This window comes from Urocitellus parryii, chromosome 5 (assembly GCF_045843805.1).
Source record: "Urocitellus parryii isolate mUroPar1 chromosome 5, mUroPar1.hap1, whole genome shotgun sequence".
NCBI classification, from domain to species: domain Eukaryota; kingdom Metazoa; phylum Chordata; class Mammalia; order Rodentia; family Sciuridae; genus Urocitellus; species Urocitellus parryii.
In genome coordinates, this window is record NC_135535.1 from 194,996,320 (window position 1) to 195,017,146 (window position 20,827).

General features: G+C 51.0%; 1 protein-coding gene across 7 annotated transcripts in view; it reads left to right on the plus strand.

Moving 5' to 3' along the window:
• The window catches only part of Vti1a (vesicle transport through interaction with t-SNAREs 1A), a 343,349-nt gene extending 336,707 nt beyond the window's left edge, over positions 1 to 6,642 (plus strand). For 4 of the 7 annotated variants that reach the window (XM_026389083.2, XM_026389084.2, XM_026389086.2 and 1 more), the window contains one exon: positions 1,239 to 6,642. In XM_026389083.2, the coding sequence (XP_026244868.1) occupies positions 1,239 to 1,332 (94 nt within the window). In that variant the 3' untranslated portion in view covers positions 1,333 to 6,642. The remainder of the gene's footprint in view (positions 1 to 1,238) is intronic. The other 3 variants (XM_077799032.1, XM_026389088.2, XM_026389089.2) reach the window with 1 other exon arrangement.
• Positions 6,643 to 20,827: the final 14,185 nt, after the last annotated feature.

The window sequence follows — 20,827 nt, forward strand, 5'->3', positions numbered from 1 at the left end:
GAAAAGACTGCGGATGTCCTGCCAGGATTTCTTTGTGATGACACAAAGCAAGAGTAGGTCCCTTTCAGTTGGAGGCCTGGCCTGGTCCCACCACGGTCCTCCCTGCAGAGGACCCTTGTCCAGTGTCCGGCATCTGGAATGAGGCCCAGCCCTCCTTCCCACCCCTGGAGCTGCGGGACTGCTGGGCAGCGTTGGCGTGGGGCTTCAAGCAGGGTGGGTGGCCCGCTAGACGGCTGCCACTCTGGGTTTCTATTTCTGTGTGGCTCTGTGCGAGCAAGCGTGGGCGAGGCTGGTTGACCTAGGTTCCCTTTGAAAGTCTCAACAAAGCATTCTGATGTGCGACCTCTTTTCTCCGAATGAGGTAACAAATTATGAAACAACCTCATCGGAAGCTCTCTGCAGGCTTGCGGGAGCCACGTCCTCGCTGCTCCTTCTGAGGTCAGCTCAGCAGGGCCAGACCGAGGCGGCTGACGATCCCTGGAGGTGAGGGCCACCCACAGACACTCGGCAGGCACCTCAAGGACTTTGTATGATTTTTCATTTCTGCCTCTGCTCCCTACGGAGCCGACGTAAGGTTTCCTCCTGGCTCCATGGAGCGCGAGCCACGGTGACAGGTGCCTGTTTCACAGCCTCAGCTGCCGGTTTCACAGCCTCAGCTGCAATTTTGACACTTGCTTCTTAATCCTGTCCTTTCTTGCTAAGTCTCTCTTTTCCTTTTCCCCAGGTATTTTTGCACAGGTAAGTGCCTTACTGACATATGTTTCCTTGGAATCTCTTCCTTTCACGAGAAACAGTGCCAAAAAAAAAAAAAAAAAAAAAAAAGAGGCTTGTCTCACATTTTAAATTAAAAAGAGAAGCTCACCTGGGGCCCTTGATCACTTAAAGAGACTACATGGTTCTCGGAGCCTAGAAAGCCATTTGATTCGAGTTAACTTTGCCGTGTTTCTCAGAGTGCCGTGTGACAAGCGCTCAGGAGCTGTTCCTAGAACCAAAGCCGCCTGATCTCTCTCTGTCTCTCTCTGTCTCTCTCTGTCCTCTCTCTCTCTCTCTCTCTCTCTCTCTCTCTCTCTCTCTCTCTCTCTCACACACACACACACACACACACACACACACACACACACACACGCGGCCCCCGACCTGCGAGGCTGCGGTTTCATTAGCCAACTTGGTCTTTGACTGATGGTTGTCGGAATGCCCTCCGTTCATCTGCCACGTTGTTTTTCTTTTCTTTCTCCCAGAATCATCCAGAACCGCATCCTGCTCGTCCTCCTGGGAATCATCGTGGTCGTCACCATCCTGACGGCGGTCACTTTTTTTGTCCGAGGACACTGATGTATCAGCTCTCCCTTGATAAACAGCAACCGAGGCTTGTTCTGAGTAATTAAGACAAAATGGTCACATGAATCATTCTTTTGCGCTGACAGGCCCCTGGGTGACCCTCTCTCTCCCTCACCACTGTTCAGCTAAAGTGCAAAGAGTGTAAAAATATTTTCTATTCCTGTTTGCATGTGGGTTGGTTTCCTTTTCTAGATTTGTCTTCACCCAGATTTGCTTTTCTAGGCAAAGGTGAATGTTTATTTGCCTTTGGGTAATGTCATCTGTTGTCCAAAATAGCCTTGGTGACATTCTTCCTTACCCTGCGGACATGTGAGGGGTCGTGGTTTGAAAGAGGGCATGATGAGTCAGTCACGAGATTTTCTGTCTGTCACGTATCTCTTGTCACCAAAAAGTCCTTCTATGATGTCCAAGGATAAAAATGCAAAGAAAACCAGGGGTCAGGGCCAGGGCCCAGCTCCTGCAAGCCAGCCCTGTCCCTTCTCAGGCTTAATAAATACAGTCAACCTGCCTGAGCGCTTTTATTGCAAAGGAAGGTATTTAATGTCACTTGTACAGGAAATTGACTTAGCACTTTCCCTGTTTTTCTATGGCATAATTTTTTTAACCCAAGAATATTTTTGCTGAACCTGCCCAATATCCACTTTTCTCAACTTTGGTTACTAGCCACAAGAAATATTTCCCTGCCTTCTCCAAATCACACATACCCCAGAATTTGCTGGCAAAAGGAACCCTGGCACAGTATTTAATGGTGACCTCATCCTCCCTGACCCGTGTAAGCATCTCTGTATCCTTTCAGTTTTAATATCTGCTCTGCCAAAAGCAGCCCTCAAACATGCAAAAGGTCTGACAAGGTTCTCTCCACATCCATTCCAGTATGTAAAGAGAACATGAATATTTCAGTAAGAGCAAGAACATGACTGTCGGTGTGAAATTTCCAATGTGGTTGTAAATCTGGGGGAGTCCTATAGGAGGATCCACTAGAAATAAACTTTGTGGAAAATGTTCACTATCCTCTTTCCAAAGAATGAGGGATTGCGGAGAGTTACAAAAGGACCACTTGGGTTTTTTACCAACAAATGTTAGTAAAGCCTTTCCTGAATTCACTGTATGCCAACCTCCAACGTGCTCTGTGATTTTTCTTTCTGTCTGAGGTAACCGGGAATTGCGTTCAAAATGAGTTCATTTGTGATCGAGCTTAAAAGTTGCCCAAGCTGAGGTCATTTTCCCCCTAGTCATAAAGCAAAATGTGTTTTTCTTAAGACTTCATAGGCACTTATGGGGTCCCTACTATCTTTTGAATATAATTGGATGCTTTGAATCCTCGAAAAGCAAACCTGTTCTCCTCATAAAACATGCTAACCGCCTGTGCTCGTGGATCAAGATCATCCGAAGGCAGCACTTGATATTTTTCCCCAACTCGGAAGAGAGCTATTATTTGGAGAGGAAATGCAGACTTCACAACCCACCAGAGGAATCGTATTTATCAAAACGGGCCAGGGCCTGCATGTGTTCGGATAAATCATTTAATATTGTGTAAATAAAGCTGCAGCCTCCATGTCAGGGATGGGATGGGATTTGGGCTGAGCAAAGTAGGACAGCAAAGGAGCAGGAAGCTGTGCTGCTGTTCCTCTCAGCTCAAGGGACCCATCTCAGCGAGGATCTCTCATCCTGACATCCCAATTCTGGACGTTCCCAACACATGGAAGAAACCATTGAGAGCAAGGAAACACAAGCCCTTCTCATTCTGGAACAGTGATCGTTGGGAAGTGCACGGACCCTTTGGTGACTCCACTTGACCTTAGTGAAGGGCGTGACCTGTCTGAGCTGCACCTCCGCCCCCACCCTTCATACTCGGTGCACCCTGGCCACAGCCACCCTGCGAGCAAGATTGAGCTGATGACCTCCACTCGCGGGCTCCTAGGTATTTCCCTGAATCCCTGTGTTCCTGTTGAAGCAGATGAGAAAGAAGGAGCTCATTCCCTGCTCACTTCTCAATGTTTTTTCCCTACCATGTCCTCTGTCTGTGATTTTGCCCCAGATCAATCTTGGGATTGGTATAAACAGAGAACCCTTGACCTATCAGCTCCACCAAACCCCCTGCAGAGCAACCACCTAGACCAGGCCAGGGAGCGCTTGGTAAGGAAGCTGGTGAAGGTCCCTTGTGCCCGCTCTTGGCCCTCCTGGATGCTGCAAGAGAGACTCAAAGGGTCCCAAGGGAGGCCAGGTGCATGCCCTCCCTCCTGCTGCACTGGGGAAGGAAGACAGTCCACACGTTTGAAGCAGGTCCTGGGTCTATGGAAGGTTCTAGGCACCTAACATGTAGACTGCGATTGTTGAATATTCCCAAAGTTGACAGCCTTTGTTAAAAATGATGCTTGACGGGAGGGTGGAGGGGAGATGAAGATGAAGGCGTGGAGGAGGAAGAAGAGAAGGAAGCCCTGGCCATATAAAATTCATGCAGACTAAACAGTTTCCCTGGCAGAATAAATAAAGCGGATGCTACCCTGCTCCAGAATCAAAAGCAATTTAATTAAAGTCTCTTAAGTTGTAAAGAGTTTTAAATGTTCCGTGTTGAAGGCGAAAGCCTGCAAATGCAGCCGGCTGACGTCAGCGGCCGGGCCTGGGCTGGGAGGCCATTTGCTATTCTGTTTCAGGCAGGCTGGATTGTCTTATTTTGGAACCAGCTTGGTGGGGGGTTTGCTTTGCTACTGCTTCTGAGCCCTGAGCTTCAAAGGCTGAAATTAATGGTGAACAAAATTGTGCGGCTCTGGCCGTCCCATGCGGGGCAGGCCCATTGAGGGTTATCATTAAGTAAAGAAATAAAGAGGGGGAAAAAGGCTGCCTGTTCCAAAAACCTCATCAGATAATGACCTCGGTGATTGGGTTTTCATTACCAAACAGCAACCAGAGATTACCAACCCGGGGAAGAAGGGAGGGGGGGAAGAAAGAAAGGAAAAGCCACTGTCTTTCTCTCCCTCTCTCTCTCCTTTTTTTTTTTTTCCCCTGCACATCTTTTCTTTAAAACTGTCAGATCATTTCAGTATTTCAAATCCGAGGAAAACAGCCTGCCTGCTGCTGTATTTGAAGTTGTAATGGTGTCAAAAAGTCACGACTGACTGACAGCCGTCAGTCCCAGAGGGGCTCATTAAATCATAAAAACTTGACAAGGAAATAATTGCGCATCGCCAGCAACTTGGCGCCTGTTTAGACGTTTTTATTTTCTTTCATTATTAGTCCCCACATTACGTTCATTAACAAATTGCATTAAACAACTGTTAAGGGCTAATGATTTGTTTATCGCTTTTTTTATTATTATTATTTAAACATTAGCTGTGTCATGTGGTACCTCAGCAGCCTCTTGCCATCATCTGACTGAATATTTTTCCACTCCGAGCTCTGGGTACTGTTGGAATATGAAATAGATTATTCATTACTCTCCTCTTTGCCACTGATTTGGTTTCATGTAGCGTCTTCCACAGAGAAAGATGAAAACTTGTCAAAAATAGGTTATATCTTATTCGAAGGGGCAACAATAGCGGCAGGTCCAGGCACACTTTAATATTTAATTAAGGTTGATGTTAACCCCCTTTAAATGACTTTAGCTGTAAGTTATATTTAAATGCAGAAGAGAAAAATAATTGTTCTTAATTTGCAACCTGGTCAGCAGGCATTCTTCATGGAGTTAGCTGGAAATTTAGAGCAGAATTTTTAAATAATGAAATTTCCCATCATAAATATTTATGGCGGTTTGTCTACGTAGTTGGGAATTAACTACAAGCGATGATTTCCTTGTCTCTTTGGTGTGCACTGCTAGCCTAGTGGGCCACTCTGTGCTTGGGAGCAGCGTGGCTTTCTTGGGAGAAACGTGTGCTTGGAGGGGAAGTCCAGCACCAAGGACGGCTGGCTGATTGTGGCCAGCGCCAGTTTCAAAAGAACTGCTGTGAGTCCGCGGGCCACTTGCCTTCCCCTTTAGCTGAGTGTGTGGTTGGAGGACTGTGGCCTGCAGTGAGACCGAGTAGAGCCGTCTTACAGGAGGACTTGTGTGTGTTCCGTGGCCCGCGCAGCGAGGCCGTGGTGGGGAGTCCTGGAGCCTCTGTCTAGTCAACCCGAGCTCATTACAAACACTGCTTCCCTAACAGGCATGGGAGCAGCACTTTGCAGGGATTGACCTTCCACCCTTTTTCCTTTCTGTGACTCACCCTTGCTGAACTGATTGGCTCTTCCATGGGCTGTGAGCTTGAGGGCCCAGAAGGGACAAAGCTCCATCACGGTCTCCAAATCAGAAGGCAGGGGCAATTCTTCGTGCCATAACTGCTAGCTTCGTGAGTTGACACCAAGCACAGAGCCAGTCGCAGAGGCCTGGTCCATGGGCACTTCAGGGTAGACTGCTCTGATCTGGTCCAGGGAACGCCTTTTCCCCATCCTATTTCTGATCGCACTCTCCATCCCCAGAACCCTTAGGTGACTACGTGAGGGGTGCGTGTTCCTGCTCAGTGCAGCATCAGCACCACTCACCTGAGGACAGAGAGTCCTGCAGGAGCCCTAGGCCAGCCCAGCAGGCAGCAGCCAGGCGAGGCCTAGTTCTAAGTCCCACTGATCTCTACAGAGACAGAAATGGTGGACTTGCACCTGGAAGTTCCATTTTAGTCCAGACCCATTGACCGCATGATGACCCACCTCCCTCAGGAGGACCTCCACACTTTAGCAGAAGCCGTTCTTCCAGAAGACAGGAAGGCTCTGGGGTGAGCAGGCCCCAGTGACATGGACAGGGAAGTGCTGCGGGAAGACACAGAGGGCTGAGAGGCTGCCAGCCTCTCAGGTCAGTGGCAACGGGAACTTTGCAGAGCCAGTTTACCAGGACAGGTGGAGCAAAACCAAGATGGCAGGACAAATGGGGTGAGACCAGATGGTGTACAGGTGAAGACAAGGGACTCCTCACCACCAGGGGGTAGGAGGAGGCTGTTGGCTCATCCCAGTGAAGAGCCCAGAGGGAGGGGCCCAGGCAGGTAGGCCTCACCTTGTAGCACCCTGAGCCCATCAGTGCCTTCCTGAGAAGAAGCCAGAGAAGGGGAATGACAGGGTCCCCACCCAGGTCACACACCACCCCTGTCTGCAGCTGCAGGAGCTCCTGGAGAGCTGTGGGGAAAGCACTTCCTCTTCCTGAATCGCCTCTTACTCCTGCTACATAAATAACGAAGGCAGCCCAGCGAGAGGGGGAGATGCGGGAAGCAGAGCTCTGGACTCTGATTCCGTGAACCCGTGCCCCCTCCCTCCCTCCATCCAAACAAGGCCCTTTGGCGTGAATAACAGCTCAGCGGCTCCGCAACCGTATTGATCGGCTGGTGCCTGGGCTTTTCCTGGGGCCAGGACTGCTGGAGCCAGCCGCCCCACCCCTCCCTGCCCCCTGCAGGTGTGCTCAGGAGGGGACAGCACCGGAAGGTGGGGGTGGGGGGGCCAGGCCCTGCTCTGGCTCAGCACGGCTTCATTGCCGCAACTTTTTTGTTTTTAACTTATTTTGGCAGGAAAGGTACCCAAGTTAGAAATGTGTTTTCATGACGAGGCCCCACGGAGTTGAGAATGAACACAACCTCCGGCTGCAGCTTCTCTCCAGAAGATTCTGCCAAGGACCCAGGCCACAGAGGCATGGTCAGCTGACACTTCCAGGGGCCCTTCTGGGCACTCAGCTTTGGACTAAGCCCTTGGGCCTATCGTGCTGCAATTCCCAGTCAGTTTCCCTGCCTTCCGCAATCAGGAGGAAGAGGGCCAAGCATGTGGTAGCAGCCATCACCTGGGGGGCTGGGGGACTGTTGCTGAATTCAGTGGAGAAGCGCCTGCCATGGCCAATGACCAGCAGAGACCGCATCCTGCCACCCCATTCCCTAACTAATACTGACCCAACCGTCCCCTGCCCTCTCTGCATCTCTTCTGGACACAGGAAGTCACCAAGGCCTTAGCCCCTTGAGAGACACAGTCGTGAGGTCAGCAGGCCCCAGCACAGTGACACCTGAAATCTCACCCCTAAAGATCCATTCCTCTGGTTTCCAGTTTTTTTGTTTTGTTTTGTTTTTGTTTTTGTTTTTATTTTTGGTACAGGGGATTGAAATCAGGGGCACTCGACCACTGAGCCACATCCCCAGCCCTATTTTGTATTTTTTTTAAAGACAGGGTCTCACACAGTTGCTTAGTACCTCGCCATTGCTGAGGCCGACTTTGAACTCACAACTCTCCCATCTCAGTCCCCCAAGCTGCTGGGATCACAGGCGTGCGCCACTGCGCCCAGCTTGGTTTCTGGCTTTTAATGCTAGAGAAATGCAGGTTCATTTTTCCCTGGGCGGCTCCCATCCCACCAGCTGCAGATTTCTTTGGGTGAAACGTCTGACCCTTCCTTGGGAGCTGATTATGAGTTTGGGGAAGGGGGGACCCACCACCTGAGGGAGCACTTGGTGGTTTCTGGGAGAAGCACCCTTGCTCCCTGGGACGAGCTCCCTGGAGGTTTCTGGGTCTCAGCGGCCTTAGGTAATGGAGGGTCACCGGGACCTTGCACTACAGGTCCACGTACCCCTGATCTAAGGACTGTGCTGTGCCCAGGGCTGCATTTGGACAACCACAGGCTCAGAAAATGGGCTCTGCCAAGCAGCAGAGGTCCCCTGGGCAGGTCCCACCACAGTGTCCTTGTGGAGCAGGGTTGGGAGCAGGCAGGGAGGTCAGAGTGGAGATAGGCAGGTAACCCTGGGTCCTGCACATCATGCCCACTGAGCTGTTCCAGCCTTGTCTGGCCCCAGCTGCTGAAAGTGAGAAGCCCAAGGTCACTCTGCTACACAAATTGGCATTTGGGAAAGGCTCCAAACAGATTTTTTTATGCCCTGAACAGACTGTCCCACACTGTTCCCCCAAGTGTCTTGGTACAGGGGACATCCTGGTGAACAGAGCCTCTCTCTGCTCTCTGCATCTCCTCTCATTCACCCCACCCCTCCTGGCTCCCACTTCCTCTCCATTTCTAAAAGGGGAAGGCATTAGAGTGAGGAGAACCAGGTGGCTTCGGTGAGCTCACCACAGTCCCTGATAAGACTTCAAAATCATCAGACCTTTCCCTTTGTGGAGGAGAGGTGTATTCAGATTTATTCATCCAGTCAATAAATATTTACTGAGCATCTACTATGTTCCAGGCCCCAAGGACACACAACGAAGAAATTAAATAGGAAGTCAGAGGCTCGCTGCACTGGGGTGCGGAAGTCAGAAAGCCTTTTCACTCCGGGCGTCCTGACTTGCTTTCTGATCTTGGACAGGTCACTCTCGGTCTCAAAATCAGGTTGAGAGACCCTGCTTCTGCTGCCCTCCACAGCTGCCCCTGAGGTCAATACAGAGCCCTTTCCAGACATAGTGCTCAGTGTCCCTTCCTCTTTGCAATTCCCAGGACTGCCTTTGCAAAAGAGGATATGAATAGGGATGATGGCAGTGACGGTGGCCGCGAGTACATGGTTCTCATCAGCACTGGCCCACACTCAGGACTGGCCCACGAGATGCTGAGAAACAGGGCTTTTTTTTTTTTTTTTCCTTCTCCTTCTTGTTAAATGATAAAGGTCCGACTTGGCGGGCAATCAGAAGCCCAAAATATCATAAAAGGGAAAAAAGTTGCCGAGTGGCTAAGAGGTGCACCACGGGAGTGTCGTGCGGCAAGGTGGATGCTGAGCAGCGAGCAGGGAGGGAGCGGGGAGGAAATGCAGCCAGAGACATTTTCAAAGGCTTTTCTCTCCTTCTTCTCCTCCCTGGTCCCCATACCAAAAGGGGAAATTGAAGGCAAATCCAGATCTGGGCATGGGGCTGGTTTGTCCCACACACACCCTCCCCCGAGACGGTAGAGAAACTTTGATGTCTGAGCACGTGGCATGGGAGCAGGGAGGAGCTGGGCATCCCAGACGTGCAGCTGGGCCTGTGTGAACCCCAGTGTGAGAGATGAGGCCCACGGGGCTGGCTGCAGCAGGGTTGTGAAATGGGGAAATGATCCCCGTCTTTCCAGCCACCCTGACAACAGTTCTCACGTGGGAGGGGCGAAGATTCACAGAACCCTGCGCAGGCAGGCACCCGGGGTCATGTTGGTCAACTTACTTGTTTTCAGATAGAAAAATGGGGCTCAGGGAGGGAACGAGGCTTGCCAAAGACCTCTCAGCAAATCAGTGACTCAGCCACCAGTGGACCCTGGGCCTTCAGCTCCAGGAAGCTTCTTCCCTCCCGCGCCCACCCTCCCAGCAACCCCAGGTCAGGGCACCCAGCCTGCTCAGGCTGACACGGGCCACAGGGCTGGTGGCCTGGGTAGTGCTGGCTTCTGCACCCCTGGTGCTGAAGTTCCCAACAGCCACGGGGAAGCTCAGCTCCATCCCTGTCCTGTCCGCCGTGGCTCCTTTCCCCCTGAATGTCAAGTCCTTGAGGGAGCAAGGGATGCCCTGGGTCTCTCCTAGGTGAGCTCCCAGGATCATCCTGGGAAAGCATCTCTGCTGCACTTTCTTGTGATATCGTCTCAGCCACCATCGCTAGCTCTCTACTCCCCCAGGAGACGCTGTGAGAAATGATTAAGTAATAAACACCCCCCAACCCCGACACTGAGCCCCTGGGGACTCCCAGAGACTCCGAGCCACGGATGCTCAGGGGAGCCCTGAGAAGACTCTCGGCCCCTGGTGGTTGTGGCTGAAGATGACTTCACCCAGGACTAGCTTGGCAGGGAGTCTCGTGAGGCCTTGGTCTTTGCCATAACAAGTCAGCCTCAGGTCCCAGGTCTCTGACCTGTGGCCTCTGCAGGTCACACCCTGCTCTGGACCAGTTTCCCCTCCCACAAAAGGGAAAGCTAGACTGGAAAGACTCCCAGGAAGGTAGTCTCTGCCAGCTCCCCGGCATCCATGGTAGAAGAAAAAGGGGAAGTTCCTGACCCAGTGGGGAGCAAGGATCCCCACAGCAGCCTCTGGAGTGCAGACCCCTCCAGAAGATGAGGAGGCTTGACATGCTGAGCTTCTGTGTGGTCTTGGATGTCGGACTGGTGTCACAGCTGTGTGATCAGTGCAGTCACATGACCCGGGCTCAGAGGGGCCCCTTCTGAGCTTGGGGGTTATTGTTCTGCAGTCCCATCCAAAACTTCCTAACAATTTTGTCTTTGTAATCTCACTTCTGGGGTCCAGGTCTCAGTGTCTCATTTTTCTGCTCCCTGAAGCCCCAGTTCTGCTCAGCCTCTGTCTTCTGCCCCTGCCCAGCAACTGTTTCCAACAGGCACAGAGAGGGTGAAAGATCAAGTCAGGCATGCACAGCCCTGGGATCTTGGGGTGAGGCACTGTGGCCGCTGTCACCACCCTAGCTGTCACTGTCATGGCACATTCAACAGGATGACCAGATGGAAGTGAGCCAGTGTGTCCTCAGAGCCCCTGTGGGTTGCCCATCTGAGGTGGGTTGGGCAGGGGTCTTGTGAAAGGGGAAGATGCCAGGTTCAACCTCCTGCCCTAGGTGTGGGGTACAACATGTTGGTCCAGAGATGGGCAGGAAAGAATCAGCAACCGGGCTCAAATGCTATGCATGCCCAAACTAGCTCAGCACCTGTGAGGGCCTGCAGTCCCCCTGGAAGGCTCTTCATGGACCCCATTCGCCAGCTCCATGCCTGAGAGGACCACCTTCCTGGGTCTAGCATGTCTCTTCTGGCCAGCCCCTGGCACCCTCCGGAGACAGCGTGCTACTCCAGCGGGTGTTAAATATTCCAAGATTTCCACTTAAAACTGGCATCGCACAATATAAAGATGAGCGGTAAGAGTCATGCTAATAACTTGAAATTTTAACTTAGAGCTTTAACAAGCAAATTAAAAACACCATGTCGAGTCTAAAGAGCCCAGGGAAAAGCAGGAAGGCGCTGGGGTTCTTGCTGTTTTACAGGAGGCCCCACATTTTCATTTTGCAGCGTGTCCCACAAATTGCGTAGCCAGTCCTTCCTGGATGAGTCACTTTTCCTCTTGGGCATACATTTCCCTATCAGTAGGCCTGACCCTTATGTTGTCCTTGTCCCTTCCTTGCTCCTGGCACATTAGGAACATGCTCATGGAAAGACCCATGGAAGAGATCGGGGAAGTAGTCTATGGGCCAGTCCTCAGCCTTGGAGTCACGGGCCTCTCTCCGTTTTCCTTTTTTGTGCTGGTTTTAGTGCATCATAGTTAGACACAATAGTTGGGTTAAGGCCCTTTTTCTTAAAAGGAGATCTGGACTGGAATCCAGAGAAAGTTCAGCCTGCTCATGAAGATCTAACCACCGTTGATAAGTCAGTCTCTGCCGGAGGTGTTCCCCCTGGAAAATGTGTTCTAAAACGGAGGCCCCCATCTCTTCAGGTACAGAATAGAGGTATGAAGCACTCAGAGATTCAATTTAACTCAGAAATCCAAGTGAGTTGTGAAATTAAGTCTTCATCTGGTCCAAGAACTGAGGCCTTACAATTCGCAAACCCCATCCTTGATCTCCACACCCATCCATTCAATTTCCAGATGATGTCAGGATGTTGGAGCTCGATCCAAGGTCGCCAACATGAAAGAGGCTGGGTGCCGGCCAGGTGTGTGTTGGCAGGTGTCATCCGCTTGGGAGTGGTGCAAGTTTAGATTCCACTTCCACTTCCCAGAAGAACATGTCCCCAATGTGGAGCTGTTTTCTAAGCTATCGTTCATTAGGGTTTCAAGTGCAGCTTTCAGTCCGCTTCATGTGACACTCCGGGATGCAACTGCCCAAGGGTTAAATGGGTCTGAAGTAGCATCGTGTCATTCTGCAAAAAGTTCTGCTGCTTTATGAAATGAGTGAATGAGTCCGTGTAGACCAAGTTGCCTCCAGTGGAGCCCAAATATGGCATTACCTACTCAGCAGTGTCATTATGGGATCAGGAAAAATTCAGTGATCCCTATTTGGTTTCTCTGGCTCTTCCCCAATATCAGATGGTCAGCCTCTCTCTTTTTCCCTCCCTCCCTCTCTCTCTATCTCTCCCTCCCCCCTCCCTCTCCCTCCTTCTCTCTGTCTCGTTAATGTGTTAGGGTTTTTATCTTATTTCCCATATTACATTTTGCGTAATATCTCCTAACTCCAGCTCAGCTTCCTAAAGATAATTCATTAGGCTTGAGAGCTGCTCCAGCGTGGGATTAGAACCCGTGTAGGACACAGTCACGTTAAACTGAGATCCGCTAATTAATCGCTCTTCTCTGTGTAACTGGTGATAGCGCTTCTTCCCCGGGGAATTGCAATTTCATGGTTCCTAATGATGCTGCGATTACATTATCTGGACCGCTTCGGCCAGGGGTGTCAGGAGCCGTGCCCAGAGCCTGTCTTAGGGATGGGAGAAATCACTCGGCAAACCCAGGGGGTGGAAGGAGGGAGCTGGAATTTCTGTTGCTGGTTTTCATTAATGTGTGGCTCTTGCTCACATCTCGCTCAGACATTAGCCTCAAGTTCCATTGTCTCTCAGCTCCACAATGCCTTTTGCCCCAGAACCCTCACATTTTTTTCTAGTATTCCCAGAGTGATTGTTTGTAAAAATCTATTTATTTGCTATATTCCACAAAGTAATTTATTTCAGCATTTATTTTCATTAGATTTCTTGGAAATGTGGTTCTCCATGTTGTTAGTACAAGTAATACATTTTGATGGTTGTTTCCTGAACTACCTTGTATTATTGGATCAGTTAAATAAAATGCCTAACTCCAAAGTCTGCTGAGCCCATCTTTTGCATTTGAATTATTTATCTGACTTCCATTCCCTTTCTAATCCAAGGGGAGTTATAAATCTTCAGTTCAGTCTTCTGCCACAGTTTCTCTACTGTGAATGTAGACATTGTCACTTCGTTACACAACAAAACTCTGAAGGATCATGTTCAAGGTTTTGTTTTGTTCTTTTTATGAGACAAGATCTCATGATGTTGCCCTGGCAGCCCTCAATATCCGGCACTCAAGTGATCCTCCTGCCTCAGTTTCCCACACCAGCCAACACTGGTTTTGAATACAGGTTTTGTTTGTTTTCTGTTAACTGTCCAGAGAGAAGGCAGACTGGCTTTGAGCTCCGAGTCTCTCTCTGGTGAGGTTGGATCATCTACCTTCCAGTCTCCTCCCTGAAGCTCAGTTTCCTTGGCTGCAGAGAAAATATCGCTCAACCCAAAGACCAATAGGAAGGTTCCATGAGGAAGCCCAGGGAGAGCCCCACCGAGCATGTGCTAACCTATCCCCATCACATGCATTGTGACTGAGTCTGTTGATCACAACATGGGAGCACACATTGTCAGAGGGAGGTATTGATGTTTAGGAAGGTTTTGATGGAAGTTCTGAAAAGATTTCTCATGATTGTGGGCTTCAAATATCTCAAGGATGTACACATAGGAACAAAATTCTCATTTATTTAAAATATAAATTCTAAGAATTTTTTTTCATATTTATTGTTTAGTTGTAGTTGGACACAATACCTTTACTTTATTTATTTTTATGTGATGCTGAGGATCGAACCCAGGGCCTCACATGCCTAGGCGAAGTGCTCTACCACTGAGCCACAACCTCACCCCTCTAAGAATGTTTTTAAACTATTTTTTACACTAAATGTCACAAGTGGCATCAGGGATCAGAAAAGCGATGGGGAACCACAGGAGAGAATCCCTGCCCTTCCCAATGCTCAAGGCTGCAGAGAAAGGCCCAGCAGTCACCTGGCACTTAACGGCCCCAGGAGTTCAGAGTCCTGGGGCGGGCCAGAGGGGGGGTAGAGAGGAGTTGCTCTGGGTGTTTGGACTGGCGTTGGCCTTCTCCATGCCAAACCTATGGCACCTGAAGGACATTCCAGGACCACTTGAAACATTTAAAACAATCTGTTGGTTGAGAAAATGGAGACTATGAGAAATGAAAAATAGCATGATACAATGTTTTCCAAGTGAACTTATATTAGTATCCACCAAAATTTGGAAAACGAGACGTGTGAGAGTATCTACTGGGTCTGCTCACAGCACTCGACTTAGTATGGAACCTGACCCCAGCATAGCTGAGTGGTCTCAGCGTCATCCACTACCGTAGTGATGATGGGTGCAGTGGCCTCAGGCTCTAGACCAGGAGTCGTATGAGAAAGCCCACCAGTGAATAAAAACGGCGTCTTGTGTCCCCATCCTACTGCCAAGTGAAAGGAAAGCACAGAAGGAGCGACTTTCCTGTGCTCCCCAGGAACAGAGGGGGTCCTAGCCCACTCTGCTCCATCCCCACCACTCACCTAGTCCAAGCTGCCATCTCCCACACCTGGGCCACACTCAGCAGGTTGTCCAAGCTCACAATAGCCAGGGTGACAAACTGAAAATAAAAGTCAGATCATAGAAACTTCTGGTTCAAAATCCTTTGACTTGGCTTAACCCTTCTAATTGGATTTCCTTCCACAACCTCCCAGCACCCCACCGTAGCCTGACACACCTGTCCCAGTCTCCAGACCCAGACCCCTCACCTCCTTTCCTTCCCCAACATTCCAAGCTCTTTTCCACCCCAGAATCTCTACCTGGAAGATTCACACCCTTTTCCTCTCCCTGGCTGACGCTTGCCGGTCCTTCCTGTCTCGGGTTGAATGACACCATCAGGAAAGCCTCACTGAAGCCCTCCCCCAACCTCAGGAAGACCCACCTGATTCTTTGTCAGCCTTGGATTTTTCTTATCACACAGCACATACTAAAACGTTCACCCGGGTATTCATTTTTTGCTCTGTGTACTTGAGATTGAACCCAGGAACACTCTACTTCTGAACTACATCCACAGCTTTTTGAATTTTATTCTGAAACAGGGTCTCCCTAAATTGCAGTCTGACCTTAAACTTGCAATCCTCCTGCCTCAGCCTCCCAAGTAGCTGGGATACAAGCCAGTGCCACCATGCCCAGCTCATATGCACTTTTTAATATGCACACTTTTCATAAATAGGTGAACAAACGAGTAAATAAATGTGCGACTACTTCTGTCTTTCCAGTCAACTTGCTCAGCCAAAATTTCACCACCAGGAGGTTCTGCATTGATTATTATTTATTCCCACCCAAGGAGGGAGGCACATGGGCTGCCCCCTCCTCCTGGGCAAGAGGAAGGGTGGTGAAGAGGTGCTGAGCCATGGGCACACCTGCACGGTGGCCCTGGCACTTGGTGCATCTCACCTGTTTGTGGCCAGACTGCCACCTTGGATGACATGGTTCTCTCCAGGAGTCTCTTTTTACCCATCTTCTTTGGCCACCAAGACCTTCCCCCTTTTAAGAGGGAGCAGAACAACTTCCCGGGGCTCACCTCGTTTGAATGCACAGCACAATGAATTTGTACCCACCGAGCTCCAGCGCTGCTATTTCAAAACCTACACTACACTAAACGTGAAACTTTTGTTCAAATTTCAAGGATTTTGATAGCCCAAGTGAATAGACACTGCCTATTGATTTTTCCCTTACAATGACTCTTGGATAACCTATTTTCTCATTTATTTTTAAAGACAGCTCATGAGATTTCATAGCAATTCTGCCCAACCTCCTAATATCAAAATCCCTCCTTGACCCTGAAAATTGTAATTCTGCTATAGATCACAGCTGCTGAATATTACCTTTTACTAAGCTGGTTAAATAAAATATGTCCAAATCACTAGATCCCACAAGCCGTGGCCTGCAAGTCTAATGATCCAGGGGCTGAGGTTCCTGCCGCTGCCCGCTCACCGGCCCAGCGCTCTCGCTGGCCAACACCAAAGTGTGGGAATCGAGAATATCGGCTCAGGTTTGGAATTTAAGGAGGAGGAGAGAAAAAGGATAGCTCGGCTGGTCTTCAATGATTTTCTTGTAAAACTTTTACAAGGGGAGACTTAGGCCGTTTGATGTGTTCTAGACAATCAAATGCCCGCCGAGTCTGCGGCCGAGTGGCTGGGGTTTTCTCCCTAGTGGAGGAGGGGGCGTGTTTGATGTAGGGCAAGTTCAAAACCCCCAAAGCCTTGCCCGCTGGTAGGTCAGATTACAGTCACAGACCTGGAAAGGCCCTCCACCGGGGGAAGCGGAATTCTGCCACCAGCCGCCAGGGCCTCTTGGTTCGCCTCTGGTCTGGGTCTGGCTGGAGAGGGCCTGGATGGAATTTAGAAGTAGGGGCGCCTACGCTGCCTGAGCCCAGGTGACCCCTGCACTCCGGCCATGCCTGTGCTCCATCTGGTTCACCAAAAGCCTGGCTGCCATCTGCCCGCCTGCTGAGCAGCCCAGGGGTTCAGCCAGGCCCCTCTCGCCTTCTCTCGTTCTCAGAATGAAGGACAACACTAACCCGAAATTCCAGGGGAATTTTTAAAGCCAAAGCTTAGGTCAGAAGTCATGACCTCTGACTTTTAGGTGGTCCTCTTCGCTATCCTGGGTGGGTAGTGTCCCAAGCCCTCGCTCGTTACGGTGAGTAGTCTGAAACAGCAAGACTCAGTGGAAACGTGGCTCCCCACGCAGTGGTCACTGGAGCCCGTTCTCAACCCAAGAGACCCAAGGCCCTTCTGTGGGCCTGTGGAACTCTGCAGCTCTGCTGTCCCCCTCCCAGGCCCACAGTGACACGGCTGGGCCCACTGCCTCCCACACAGGACGGGTGGCGGGGCGTGGGCAGGTGACGGGTCCCTGCAACAGATGCAGAAATCTGCTGACGTCGGCACCAGATGAGCCTGCGTGAGCATGAAAAGCTCATGAAAAACAAAGTAAGGAAGACCAGAGCCTCCTTCAGTTTGTCAGGGGGTCAAACCCTTAGGCAGCAGGAGACCACTTCCTTCCCTGCTCCTGACAGACTGGCTCACTGGGCCTGGCTGCCTTCAGTCCTCAGAATCCCCTCACCCAGCATTCCCTGTGGCCTCTCCTCCTCAGGCAGAGCTGACTTGGGGGACTGGGGGTGACATCCACTCTCCACCCAGCCTCCCCGTCCCCACTGCCCACTTCCACTCCCAGGAGCTGCTTCTGCTCCCCCGAGAGCCACCCATGTCCCAGATCCCCAGGGCGTCTCCTAGACCTCTATTATCCTCTTGGTCTCACCAGCCACTTCAGAGTGGGGTAGAGGAGTGAGAGGGAGGCCCGAGAATGGAGACCTCTACGTTCTGGCCCCAGCTCTGCTTCTGAGCCCGCAGGAGGCGCTGGACACGGTGCCTTCCTTCACAGGGATGAATGACACAGATTCAAGGGGAGTCTCTCCCCTTCAGGTGGGGTCCCTTTGCAATCTTTGCTCTCTGAACCGTTGAGCCATATGTGTCCCCCAAGGGCAGGAATCACGCCTGAGGCTGCCTTCCATCTCTCCTGGGGGCAAGTGCGGGGGCAGAGGACTCCGAACCTGTGGTGCCTTGTTCAGTCGCTGTGATGCTGATCTTCGTCTCCCAAGGAATCACAGTGACTCCCAGGGAAGCACTGTCCCAGAGGGCCAGCTCCACCTCCGCCCCCTGCAAGGGGCTTTGACTCACTGGACAACTTAGGCCCCTGAGCCATGAGCAGTGGGAGCCGAGGTCCTGCACTGGAGCTGAGGCTGAGACCCAGGAGCCTGCCAGAGTCTCCTCAACAGCCAATGGAGCCTCAGCAGACGGAGAGCCCCGCAGCCGAGCTCCCCGCCCCCGTTAGCCTTCTCATGTTCCCCAGTCTGGGCTGCAGTGAGAGACAGAATCCCCCTGGTGCTCTTTGCTGGGAACCTGGGCGGTAGGAAGCTCTTGCTAAATGGGAGCATCTCTCACAGTTCTCCCAGGGACAGCCACCTATGAATGCCCCGCCCTTCCGGCCTCCAATCTTTCCAAGTGGCCCTGATCCCTCCATCCAGGTGAGCAGCTTCGTCCCCGAGCCACCACTGCGCCAGCCAGGACTACCAAGGAGGGCGAGCAGTTAATGGCTTGAGGGAGTTGAGAGCATCCAAAGCAGTAACCGAATGAGGTCAGATAATTAGGTCCAAATTCTGACCCTGCAATGGGATGCTTCCCCACACCAGCACGGACTCCATCCCCAGCCCTGAGCAACTCGGGGTTGGCCCCAGGCCAGGCAGCCTCCCTGGAAGCAAGGGCAAGGCTGGGGAGGCAGGCTCGGCCCAGGACACAGTGCCACCTGCCTCTGGGGGGGACACAAACCTCAGGGCAATAAATTTCAGCTCTTGTTACCGTCTCCATTCTGGGCCCTCCATTCTGGGCCATGCCTCCCTCTTGATCTTCCTCTTCCCGCTGACAACAAGGTATGGATGGCATTCAGCTGGGGATTTGAAACCAGGGAGCTCGTCCCTCCCTTCAGGCTGGACTCGCTGCCTGGCTCTCCAGGGCCTCACGGAGCTGGGCGTTTGGTGAGTTCCAGGAGGCCAGCTCCCGAAATCGGAAGGGGCCTGCATTGCTGAACCAAAATAGCAAACGTGCAACATGAGTCTCTTCAGGGGCCCTCAGCCGACTGGCAGCTTCCGGTGGGTGCTCGACACAGGCCAGCCTGTGGAAGCAAACAGAGAGCCCTTGCTGCTACTTGAGAGAGCCCTTCTATGTACATGCCTGCACTGTCCCCTAGCTAGATTGGTTCATCCAACTGCAAGTGGACTTTAGCTATCTGTAATAAAATACACATTTATTTGCACATTCAGTTCAAATAAACCAAGCTGGTACATAGGGCCCATGCACTTCCTGACCAGCAGAAATGTCCTCTGGGGTTTGCTGTCCCTGGATTTCCCAGGACAAAAGAGACCTCCCAGACCCAAGAGGACCCCCTTGGCATGGATGGCAGCCACACCCCCTCCCACCTGTGAGGCCAGAATGCAGAGTTCAGATGTCGCTTCTCTTCCCTGGTGGCGCCCGATTGATTACTTGTCAGTTTCCAAAATGTTTTCATCTCTGAAAGAAACAGTGCATGGAAAAGCAGTTCTGAAAGAGGAATTAAGAGCCTGTTAGACACGGGCCCTGGGTCAGGGTAGGTGGCCTATCTGGGGGGCCTTGGAGGAGGCAGGCTGGGATTTTTTTAAGTCAGCCCTCTCCCCTGCAGTTCCTGCGTAATGAAGCTGGTGAACAAGCCCCTTAGAGAGCCCACATGCTCCAAAGTCGTACCAAGTGTCCCCTTACTGTAAACGGCCTTTTATTTTTAAACTAATGCTATATTTGGAAAGCAGTAATCCTGGGGAAATGATACTGGGACTAATGGGGAACATATTACCTTTCATGTGTTTTTTCATGTTTAAGGTTTCTTTGTTATTATCTGAGTAGCGAGGCTCGGCACACACTCTTGGGCAAAAAATCAAAATAAGCCTTAAAGCAATAATATTTTAATAAGCATCAAATGTCTTCAATGAGATAAAAGTATTATATGGTGTTTTGATATTGGGCTTTAGTTAAAACCTCATTAGAAAAAAGAAAATTTCTCAGATGTACTGGGGGGTGGGGGAAGGGCACGATGTGTTTTTAAATTCAGGTGGAGAAAAAGTTCCAGTGCGGGTCAATTATGCTAATTAAATGCCACAAACGACTGAAATTGCTAGCAAATGGACTTCTTATTTGCTGCTTTCACTGTTTCCCATTGATCAAAAACAGCAGCTGATGACATTGGAGCTGCAAAGGCTGAAGCCCACTCCCAGTGAACCGCAGATGTGGGCCACCAGTCACAGCCCGCAGGTGGGAGAAGGAAGCTGTCCTCCGGCCTGGCCTGTGCGGGCCCTGTCCTCTTCTCCAGTGAGGTTTGGTAGCCCGGGCTGCTGGCCACCTCCCCGAAACTCACAGTGTGACTTCATCAGTGAAGGCCTGGTCTTGTTCCCAGCTAGGAAGCTCTGGGGGGCCCAAGTTATGAAATGAAACCCAGTCTTCGATTTCTTCACTCACGACCAGAAACCCAGCTAGAATTGTGTGGGTTTTTTGGTACTGAAACGGAAAGCTTTGAAGATTCTGCATTTGGTTATAGAAAATGAGGAAACCGAGGCTCAGAGAGGGGAAGTGACCTGCCCAAAGACACCCAGCCAGCTCACTGCGGAGCCAAGAATAGAAGGGCAATCTCCTGATTCCTCTCTTGTTCTCTCTCACGCCTCACGTGCCTCACGTGCTCCCCTCCCGGATATCCTAGAAGAGAACTCCGGCCTTCCTCCTTCTACCCCCACGGCCAGCTCTTCACAACTTTCTGTTGTGACTAAAGCAGCTTCAGGACTGGAGTCAGATTGCAGGCGGTCTGGCTCAAACTCCCCTCTTCATCGGGTGGGCTAAAAATGGGAGTCAGGGCTGGGGACGTAGCTCAGTTGGTCGAGTGCTTGCCTCGAATGCACAAGGCCCTGGGTTCAATCCCCAGCACCACCAAAATTAACAAATAGGAGTCGAATTTCAGCTATGAAATGAAATGTTGTTGACTGTGCGTAGAGGGGACATGGAGGGGAGAGATCTTCATCCCCTTGGTTAAAGGGGACACCACACTTGTAGCTGCTATCAGCTGCTGCCTCCGCGCAGGTGAAGGGTCTCATAAAAGTTGCTGTGGGATGGACAGAGATCAAGAACTGGCCGAAGGGGTGACTGAAGACGTCACAAAGAC